The sequence below is a fragment of the Saccostrea cucullata genome, unplaced genomic scaffold (assembly GCF_032062105.1).
Source record: "Saccostrea cucullata isolate Sc308-1 unplaced genomic scaffold, CSIRO_AGI_Scuc_v1 ctg158, whole genome shotgun sequence".
Taxonomy (NCBI): Eukaryota; Metazoa; Mollusca; class Bivalvia; order Ostreida; family Ostreidae; genus Saccostrea; species Saccostrea cuccullata.
Window position 1 is genome coordinate 226,970 of NW_026926745.1, and position 11,786 is coordinate 238,755.

At 34.2% G+C, this 11,786-nt stretch overlaps 1 protein-coding gene across 1 annotated transcript; it reads right to left on the reverse strand.

Annotated features, from left to right (window-relative positions):
* Positions 1-1,934, reverse strand: LOC134272549 (galactoside alpha-(1,2)-fucosyltransferase 2-like). Its single transcript, XM_062754769.1, has 2 exons — positions 1,783-1,934; positions 1-1,080 (listed from the first exon to the last, which is right to left on the reverse strand). Exons 1-2 carry the CDS (start codon positions 1,814-1,816, stop codon positions 44-46), a joined length of 1,071 nt encoding a protein of 356 aa, XP_062610753.1. The 5' UTR covers positions 1,817-1,934; the 3' UTR covers positions 1-43.
* Between the last annotated feature and the right edge of the window lie 9,852 nt (positions 1,935-11,786).

The following is an 11,786-nucleotide window of genomic DNA, read 5'->3' on the forward strand; positions in this document are numbered from 1 at the left end:
TGGGGGGTGGGAGTGGTTGTTATCTGTAGATGTTGTGACATTATTAGTATCCAACCCATCTGGGGTAAAAGTAATCCATAAAGTCTTCACTGAATCCTTTCCTCAGAACTGTCCCGTCTCTGGCCGGCCATTTATAAAACGTCACGTGACCCCCTGACAACCATGCTCCCCACCATCCAAAAGTCCCAACAGTTGTGATCACATGATCACAAGAGGCTATCAGAGCAAGATCATTTTCTGGATATGCGTTTGGGGTATTGAAGTAAACTTTTGCTGCATTTCTTGGCATATTTGCCTTAATCCATGTGAGATCGGTGGAGCAGACGACATAAATTACATTCAGAAAATTGTTGAAATGGTCAACTGCTTTATATAAATATTCCGGAGTGGCAACCTCATGGCCGTATGTGTTCTTCATAGTCATATCACCTCGTCGTACATGGAGACCCACAAGCACTACGTCATTACGGGAAGTGACGTTAAAGCGTCGGAGAATATCAGCAGTCACATTTTTCACAGAGGATATAATTTTTGGTTTGAAACTGAACTGCCTTTTAATACTTTCTTTAGCGTTTTCAAAGTATTTCCATGACTGTAGATACGTTATAATTCTATAAGTTTCCCCTGGTTTCGGATTGAAATTCAAAATTTTGCTGTCAAAGCCACAACATAAACGTTCCCTTCTATATATAGTAACATTACAAATAGACTCCATATTGTCTGTTATTAAAAGGTTAGAGTCATTGTGAATAAGAAATATCTGATTTATGACGTCATTGGGATGGATGACATACTTCAGACCTTTCAATATTGCAATGCCATACAAAGATGCAAATTGAAAAAGTCTGTTTCCTATTCGTCCAACATTATACCCACACAAATAGGGCGGATGTCTTCCTGTACTAGCAGATAAATATTGATCCTGTATACTTCTTTCACTTTCACTTTCTTTGGATAATGTGGCATCATCAAAGGAAATGATTATACGGGACGGTAGATTATTATCTGTATATTTAACTCTTACTCTGTGACGTAATAGATACACCAGACAAACCAGGATCAGAACAAAAACAAGAAAACCTGAAATGGAAGAAAAAGTAGATCTAAAAGTACTTACACTGAGTAAAAAATGTTTTCATTTGAAGAAAAAAAATTGAATTCCCTTCACCCAAGGATGCTTTGTGGCAAGTTTGATTTTTACTCACCTTGTGGCTCTGATGCAATAAGAAGTCGAAAATGTGAAAAGTTTACCAACGGACAGACAGAAAAATATGATCAAAGAAGGTCAATGATCTTTCAGATCAGGTGAGCTAGAAAATACATGCTCGTATCCTTGTTTTTACAAGTGCTCAATTGCTGATTGGTCATAAATAATCATTAATTTTGCGACAAATGCCTAACAGCTATAAATGCATGTGGAACTGAGCAACAAATTATATAATCTAATTGGAATTCGTCCATTCTTAAATGATTTATACAATGTGAACAAATTTACCCTTCAGTAGCTCATTGCAGTATACGTAAATTATTTTTTTTTAAAGACTATCATGCAATCATGAGTAAACTATCTCCGTACCATTCCAACTAACCAGGTATGAAATGCCTCATATCATAGGAAGCGAAATGTTAAACAATTTATATAAATAACACGATCACATGACAGAAAATCGATACGTAGACCACACAATGTATACACACAACGAGGGAAGTATCAAAAACACCCCCCAAAATATAAGTATATTTGCCAAAAAATCAAGACTTTGAAATAAAAAGAATAATCACCTTTCAGTTTTCTTGTCCGATATATATTATGCATGGATGCAATTTCAGAACTTCATCCGCCTAAATGTTCTACAGATATCAGAGATTTGGACTATCATGGTCCCGGTCCATGCCTCAGACACATTTATCTTGACAGGCTAAAGTAATGAGGTTTGGGCTATATTCTGGATTCCAATAAGGTGTTGATATCAAAACGTGTCAAACGGGTACATAGCTATATTTAACACCTTGGTATATTTTAAGACATAATTGATCAGATAAAACCTAAAATGATAAAATATGTTTTACTCTAAGGCATAAGATATGAAATATTCTTGATCGAGAGAATTGCTAGTGAACTGCATACAGTATGTATGTAAGTTTGATTGCTGTAATTATAGGACCTATTTCGGGTCTGTGGCGTAAGACGTTTTTTAGAACGATGCAAGAATTAAATAAAAGGTGTTTTCATCCTGGTAACAATCACTTTTTGATGTAGGGCTGCAAAAATTAAATCTATACTATAGAACCCTCATTGTTCTTGAGGGACCAATTTCTAGGATTTCGTGGGTCACCCATACCCACGAATTTACATCTGCACGAACGTTAATATTGTCAACATATTGATTCATTGTAACATCTCATTTACGAGTAACCCACGAAATAAAGTCTCAACGAACAGGTCAAATTTTGCTTTCCCGCGAACGATGGCCCCACGAATTGAAATGATTCCACAGTACTCTGCGGTCATTGAGCAATGAGCAGTGAGAGATCTTTCTCGTTCCAGCACTTAAAGTCTCCCGCGTCTTGCAAAGGTATGGAACGCCATCACTGCCTTATAGCATAAAACTATGCATTTATTATGTCAATCTATCATTACGTGATGTGAACATATCTTTACGTTATGTCATTTTTTTATGGGGTGATGGAAAAATATCTTTACATTATATCAATGCTGCATTACATGAAGTAAACACATTCTTCCATTATGTCAGCACTTCATAACTTGAAGTCCAAAGTTCATTATGTGAAGTGAAAATATGTTTACATTGTGTTAAAACTTTATTACGTGAAGTGAATGTTTCTTTATATTATTTCATTTCTTTGATATGTGAGGTCAAAATTGCATTATGTCAAGTTAATTTCGTTTAACATGTGTTCTATGATTAAATTTATCATTACGTTAAGCCAAAGACCATTCCCTTTTGTGAGCGTATATTTCTATTATAACTAAGCATTATTACGTGATGTTAATGTATTATCTTTATTTTACGCCGAGGTCATCACAATGTGAGGTGAAAACATCTTACCTTTATGTCAGTGCTTTATTACGTGATGTAAAAAGGTTTATAACATAATGTGAACATATATTATGGAGACAGCCCCGGCGTTCCATATTATACCAACACTTTATTACATTATGTCAAAACTCCATTCCGTGATGTGGATATATAATTACGTTATGTCAACTCTTTCTTATGTGATTTAAAACTATCTTTACATTATGTTAATTCTTTATCATGTTGATTACAAATGTTCATTACGTGCTGTAAAATACCTTTACATTATGTGAAAGTTGATAACCGTGTTTTAACGACTGGGAAGGGGGGGGGGGTTTCTTTTTTATTCAAGGCCAACTTCCTTTCACTTCCAATTTTTTTCTTATATTTCCTTGCTATAGATATACTGTGGTAAAAGGTGGGGGGAGGGGGCAACCATCTCTTCAATAGACATTTTCTACAGTAAAGGTAATGTTGGGGAAAAAAATGGGGGGGGGGGCCAAATCCTATTTCGTGGGGGCGGGGGGGGGGGGGGGGGGGGGGCAAGTGGCCAAATTTTTTCAAGGCCAACTTCCTTTCACTTCCAATTTTTTCCTATATTTCCTTGCTATAGATATACTGTGGTAAAAAGTGGGGGGGGGAACCATCTCTTCAATGGACATTTTCTACAGTAAAGGTAATGTTGGGGAAAAAAGTGGGGGGGGGGGCCGGCCCCCCTGCCCCCCCCCCCCCCTGTTGCTACGTGCCTGTAATGTAGTATATTTGGAAATTTTTTTTTAGGACTGATCGAAGTTGGACCTCCCCGCCCCCCTCTTTCACCCGAAAAGGGATTTTCGAGTTTGGACATTTTTTTTTTTTTGCTTTTTCTTGTACGTTATTTTTTTCTGGCTGACAAACCTCCCCAAACTTTTAAAAAACGATGCAACGTCACCGGAATGAGTCATTTTTCAACCATTCCAGGACTAGAATTCTGTTACAAAAATCTACCAGTCCCTCTCTTAAATCAATTGACCATGCCTCAGTAAACATAGGCACATATCAGTGGCGATCTTGGGTTGTTGAAAAGAGTAGCTACAGGGGGACGGTATGGTGTCTAAGTTGGGGACCAGGGGGTGAAAGCCTGGAGGCTCTCAGGCTTAAGTTTTTTTTTTTATATAAAACGTTTCAACTTATTTCAGTTATACTTTATGTGAAACTAATGCAATGTCCTACAAAGTAAAACCAATTGATTAATTTCATGCATATTTTGGTCACTAAAGATGGGAGGGCGGGATCCCCCCTCTCCCCACGCACCCATCAGTGCACGTATGAAATACGATGTGTTTACAGTTTTTTTTTTTTGAGGGTTAAAGACTGATAAAAAGCTTAGGACAGTGTTTTGTAGTTAGAATAGAAGTTTCGGACTTTTCAAGGAAAATATTACTGCATGACACATACTATTTGATTTGCGATAATTATGAGATTTAACGGGCATTGAATTAAAAACAGTCGTCAATAAAGATTCCATGGGAACATGATCCTATTTATAAATTTTAACCTCATATTTAATTAAGAATTAATTAAGTCTTGTGTATAATTTAAAATTTGATATGTTTGATTTAAATTATTTTTAATCATGTTTAACATATGTGCATGTAATATTGAAAACACAAAACGAACTTTTAGGCATAACCTAAACCTTACGTCACACAATAAAGAGTTGAAATATTCTAAGATATACTGACAAGAGGCTAAGCATTTTAGACACAATGTAAAGATACAATGGCATAACATAATAATGATTTGTCAAAAAGTAAGGGAAAATTGACATCATGTAATAGATTCCCGTCGTCATGTAGCATATTGATGACACAATATAGTAAAGAATTGGCCACATGTGACATTGTGTAATGAAATTCTGACATTGTGTTATAGCAACTTGATATTGAATTAAAGATAAATTCACATGATGTAATGAACTACTTAGACCAAATGGTAGAAAGTGCACATAATGTAATAATGAGTTGAAATTATATAAAAACATCCTTACACCACGTAAAATTGTTTTGACTTAATGTCATAAAGAGCTGATATAGTGCAATGGAAGATTGGCGCAATGTAATATTGAAGTACGAGTTAATGCCATAAAGACTTGATATAATGTAATGGAAAGTTGACATAACGCAATAGTAGAGTGTGTAAATGTCATAAAGAATTGACATAATGTAATGGAAGGTTGACATAATGCAATAGTAGTGTGAGTAAATGTCATAAAGAGTTGATATAATGTAATGGAAGATTGACACAGTGCAATAGTGGTGTGGGTTAATGTCATAATTAAAGAGTTGACATAAGTTATATTTAAAGTACGAGTTTTCTACTGTATCGGAGATACAGGGCGGGGCTTAAGGCGAGAGCGATAGCTCGAGCCGGGCCCCGCCCTGTATCTCCGATACAGTAGGAAACGAGTATTTTAAATGATTTGTGACATGACCTTCCAAATGACCTCACATATTTACATGCGTATTTGGGTACATATCACTCAACCAATCAGATAATTTTGCAGAAAGTTGATTTAGTATCACATTTTAAGCATTCGCAACTGAAATGCTGAGGGAGATGGACGTGCAGGTATTTATCATTTTGAAATAATTATTTAGGGGATGCATTATATAATTTGTTTCCAAATAATTAATTTTAGATTTCATTGCGTAGGATTTTTTTCTCTATTCAGCTCTTGCTGATATTTTTTGTTTATTTTAAACTACGATTTAATGCAATACATTTTGATACATAAGAATAATGTGGGAATGTTTTGGAACAAAAATGCTTCAGGGAAAACGTAATCTGAGAGAAATGCCCGACAATGTCCTCCACCGGTCGTCATAAACAAAATTGAAATAAACAGATGAAAGGAAGGGGGGGGGGTATTTTACCTTCATGTTTTTAATAAAATATAGTGTAAGCAAAGGGGATCTCAGCACTCACTGGGGGCTCCCACCCCACCCTCCTTTGATTTTTTTCTTTTTCGCTTTCGTAAATGATTTTCGATAAACTGGTATACATTATACGCTTTTTAATTTATCAACAGGTTACGATATCAGGCACATTGTGTCTTGGTTGGTTATAAATCTAACCTCACGAAATACCATTTTCCACTGATTTTTTTTTTTTGGGGGGGGGGTTCAAAGTAATCATTGGTGAACTGCCTCACTCACTCCTTTCTAAAATTTTCGAGTCCGACACTAATAAATTCACGTTGTAAAATTTTACTTTTAATTCATCTCAAATTTTGAGTAAATACTAAGAGTGCTATCATGCGAATTGAACGATTGTTGTGTCTGTATACAGATACAGCTTTCCGTCATCGCTAAAAATAAACCATACTGTATCGTTGATATTTTGCAGATACAGTACAGTTTCTGCTCATTTGCATAAGAAATGCCCACAAAAAGTGTTCTGTATCGCAGTTACAGTATGCTTGACTTCAAAGGAAAACTCGCCGGGTCATGTCACAATGTAATGGAAGATTGATACAATGCAATAGTGGTGTGGGTTAATGTCATAAAGAGTTAACATAATGTAATGGAAGGTTGACACAATGCAATAGTAGTGTGTGTAAATGTCATAAAGAGTTGATATAATGTAATGGAAGATTGACACAATGCAATAGTGGTGTGGGTTAATGTCATAAAGAGTTAACATAATGTAATGGAAAGTTGACATAACGCAATAGTAGCGTGTGTAAATGTCATAAAGAGTTGACATAATGTAATGGAAAGTTGACTTAATGCAATAGTACTGTAAGTAAATGTCACAAAGTGTTGACATAATGGAATTGAAAGTTGACTCAATGCAATTGTAGTGTTCTGTTATAAGGCAGTGACGGCGTTCCATACAAAGGGATTCGAACCCGCGATGTAATGCTCACCTCCTTGTTCCGCGCCTTAAATTTAAAGCAGACGATTTAATCAATGCGCCACGTGGGTTAATTCAGAGCCTACCGGTACAAGATATTATAGAAAGGTCACGAAATTGGCTATTTTTTTCTTTTTTTTAAAATTAATTACAATAAGTTTTAAAATACACGTTTTTTCCAATAACACAGAATACCGGTTACCTGCATATAAGGCCAAAAAGCAGGCACGTAGCAACGAGGGGGGGGGAGGGGCAGGGTGGCCCCCACTTTTTTCCCAGCACTACTTTTACTATTGAAAATGTTCATTGAAATGCTGTTTGCCCCCCACCACCACCACTGTTTACTTAACTAAAGTAATACCCGGTATGAAGGAAATGTAGTATTGTATGGAAAGGAATTAGCATAGAAAAAAAATTGCCTGTACCCCACGAAGATACCTCATATTTATTGATAAAATACCTATATTTTAGAAGGAATGATGGCAGTCACTTTGTCATCCTGTCTTGTTCTCCTGGCATGTACGAGTATGTGAGATATATGGAGATAACAAACAGCTCTAAGTCCGTTCAAACAATACGAACCTGGAGCAGAGCAAACATGAACATCTATAAACATCAGACTTAGGTTGATCAGGATCAGATTTAGGATTAACATCAATGCTTGTTATGAATAATCTGCGAACCACATAAACATGTATTTCATTTTTCATTGTGTTTTATTTTTATATCATGGACAGGACCAAATTTGAACGTTGCTAAATTTCGTTTTTTATTGCATGCATTTTCCATCGGGAGAAAAGTTTGGCATGATTTTTTCAAACGCTTGTTTGTATGTTGTTTTTTAGCTTTTTGTCTCACAAAATTGTATCCGGTCCATATGTCGAGAAGTCTCACAAAATTGTATCCGGTCCATATGTCGAGAAGTCTTAATAGTATGACCTCAACTTAATAGCATGATTTATTTCAAGTTGAAGGTCACTTGCATTTAAGTTATTCCGTAAAGTGAATTAAGGGGGCTCTCTACACCTATAAAGTATAACTGATTTTTGTTGCATGCATTTGTTTCTAATAATAGGCCCCATATCCGATAAAATAAGGTTCCAAAGTACTTCAATTTATTTTTTAGAAATATTTGAAATATTTCATTTATTTTGTTAAAATCCCTCCTATCTATATTTTTAAAAGCCCAGTGCTTTAAATTTCTTTTCAAAGTTTAGCGTTATAAAATATTGAAATAATAACCAACAAAGATAAAAATAAAATCAACATAATTTTTATCTAAATTTACAAAAATAGACAAAAGAAAAACTAAAACAGCATTTTCTTGAGAATAGCTGGTTGGATCCTCTTCAATATCTGAAAAGATATATAATATCAAAGGGTAAAAACAATGAAAAAAAGAAATTTAAAAAAATTGAAAACTGTCAAAAATTTATAAACATCACAAAAATTCAGGTGTGAGAGATCCGCTTTAAGAGTGGACTCAAATATCTTGGTACTGTTTTTTTTATATAAACTTCAAATAAACTCTACTTGCACAAGTATTAAACAAATGTCACGCAAGGACATTGAAAGAAGTTCGTATTGTACATGTATTGTTTTTCAATGAGTTTAAGCGAAAATCATCGCGTTTCCAGTCAATGACAAAGACATGTATTTAGTGAATTCATGGTATTGACTTATTGAGAAAGGTAGATTTACTTACCGTTTTTATCCAACTTGCATGTGTTATCCAGTGCTATATATATAACAAAACAAGTTAAGATGGTAAATGGCCAAAAGCGGTAAAAGAAATTCCTATAACCAAATGCACACTTCGTCTACTTGTAAACAGCTGACAATCAATGGTGATCAAACGTTTGGGTCATGCGAAATTTCACCGGGTATAACCATTCATTCGGGTGTATACAAATCGAGAACCGAGTATCCTCTAGTCGATGGGAAGATAATACATATGTCTTATCTTATCAAATTTGCATTTTTGGGGGGATATATTTTGCTGAAAAGCATATATGCTTATTGGAGAAATAAATTTCTGAGTGTATGGCGTTTTGACACGTAATGATGAATTAGCATATGGTCAAGCCATGTTTTATATCATTTTTTTCTCATCTAAAAATCTTATTCTAATAAGTTTGTGAATGTATTATTTAATAATTAAATAAGTAGAAATTGAATAAATTGACAAACAATTCATTTTTAAAGAAAGGATACGTATTGGGCAATACACTGTATTAATGGATGTGATATAATGTACATTCCATCCACAATATCGCATGTTGTGGTATACTCAGTGATTTATCGGTGTTAAGTGAATTTGAATCTGATCATTTGGGATCAAAATGGCGTTTTTACGGAAGTACGCCATGTTGTGACGTTGCAGAGAGCCCCCTTAAGTCTATAACTTTTGATTGGAACTTATTCAAAATCAAGTATGTTGTGACTAATAACCCATAAGAGTATCAAGTCCTCGACTCAACGTCATATTTCAATGATAATGCATTGTTACTAAACAATATGAAATATGTAAATTGTGATGAAGTCATACTCTGGAATTTCATTTCAATTGATTGAAGATTTTGCTTATGATCTCCTACAGGATGTTGCACAATGAGATACATGTATGTGGAGAAAAACGAAAAACACTCAAGCTCAAAAGTCAATTCAAACAATACAAATCAGTAGGAAAGCAAACATTGACCTATTCAACATCAGAGGTGGGATCAGGTGTCATTGAGGAATAAGCATGCCCTGCCGACAGGTCACACACTTCGTGTGCTCCTATACAAAATTCAGTGTGTAAATAACGGCCAAACAATATACATGTATTTGAATTTCAAAGATTAAAGTCAGGTCATCAAGGTCATTTATTGATGGTTAGATATACATGTGTATCACCAATGAATTTCAAATACTGTAGTATCCTAGTCACACGTAGACATTGGTAAAATGAAAGGCAGTATCTATACACCGATTTATTGCTTATCTTTGACTCTACATCTTTGCACTTAGTTCTATTCTGTCTTGAGAAGAATCCAAATATTTCATCTTAAAAGAGAACATTTTTTTCCTCGGTAGGCACATTCGAATTCTTGGTCACAATGTTTTACATAACGATATACGTGATGAAGAAAAACTAATAGTTGTAATAGAGTATAAAAATGCCAGGATTGATGCTGCAAAGCGTTTGTCCGATCAATATATCAAAAACAATATCGCTGAAGAAAGTTGTATGCATTATTACATAATCCTATTAAGCGGAGTATGTATATTTTCTGCAACAGCTGCAATGTTAATTTCCGCACTAACAACCAAAAAAAGCATTTTATTGTTTAAATAAAGATTTAAAGGGTGCATTATTTCTGTTTATGTTTCATGAAAACACTGTACTTATTATTACTTTTTTTTAAATTTTGATATACAAACTTAAAAAAATAAGAAAATATTCAATGTACCTGAATATTAGATATTTAAAAAAATTTCAAACCAGATGTTATAAAGTTCATTCTAAATTGTCATCATAAATTCATTTATTTCTGACCCATCTGTATCTAATTTTACAGACAACCGCAAAAGATGGCTAGGGTAAGATACGCTAGGGTGCAGATTTTTAGCAAGGCCACGTTTTACCATCTGCATGATCGCTTGGAGACCTTGTAATTTGACAATATAAATCTGTAATTATAATAACATGTTAAAAGTTTGAACCGTTTTATACTAAGCATTCCAAAGTTGTATTCGGATCACAATTCTAACTTTGACCTCTGAGGTATTACCTTGAGTCTAGATTATAATATGTTAAAAGCAACTATGGGGTGGTCATCAATTTGCCTACACTTTACCTAAAATTGAAATCATGGCAAGGTCTTCCAGAATTCAATTAACAGTGACCATCATTTAAGATGTATTCATGGCATCCGGTAGTTCCGTTTAATTCAATTCAGTAATTTGTTGATTCACCAAACATGTAGGCATACAATCATGTTACATACATCTTTGAATAATATAAGATACATTTTTGTGCATTTTGTATGTTTTATGTACTGTCATACTACCATGCAAAATGAAGGAAAATCCATTGCATTTGGTTTCTCATTTGCAGACCCAGAGGTATGGCTTTTGAATCTTCCAGAGAATCAAACAATACCAAATTACGATTATTCCAGATTGGCTGTTGCAAAATATCATCAGAAGATCTCTTTTCAAAATTTAATTCAGTTAATTTAATTCGTTAATTTACTGTTCAAAAGATATGACCAAAGTAATAAATTAAATTTTTTTGTGTCAAAGTGTGTTTAACTCGAAGGTCAAGGTCAAAAGGATATACCAGCCATTGTCAATCAAACAAGTCGGACAAGTCCATGTAGCCTCACAGTCTCTCTTTCACAAAGGAAATACATGTGTCAAAAGTGGAAACGAGATAGAGGGTTGTCATTTATAGAATCTGTAACCCCGGAACCAGATGATTATGTACTTCATTTTGTTCACGTGTTTTGATTCTAGGTAATAGAATTCAAATACACTGCGCATGGAAAAAAGTAGTTGTATACTAGTATTTATTTCTTGGGATAAAATGAACACTGCATTTGTAGTCAATATTAAAAGTAAGCATTGATAGTTATCAAAATAGTGACATTATTTCAAATTGTCATTTTTATTACGATCTTAAAAATTTGCTCAAGAATTTCAAAACCTAGTGACTTTTAAAAAAAATAACTGCTTTTTTACTGCAATTTTTTTTAAAGTATCCACTTTTTTGCTTTAATTAAAGGAAAATTTGAATTGATATTTTAGAAATCATCTACGAAAATAATCGTTTATTTTTTTTTTTTTGGCATGTTAGAGACA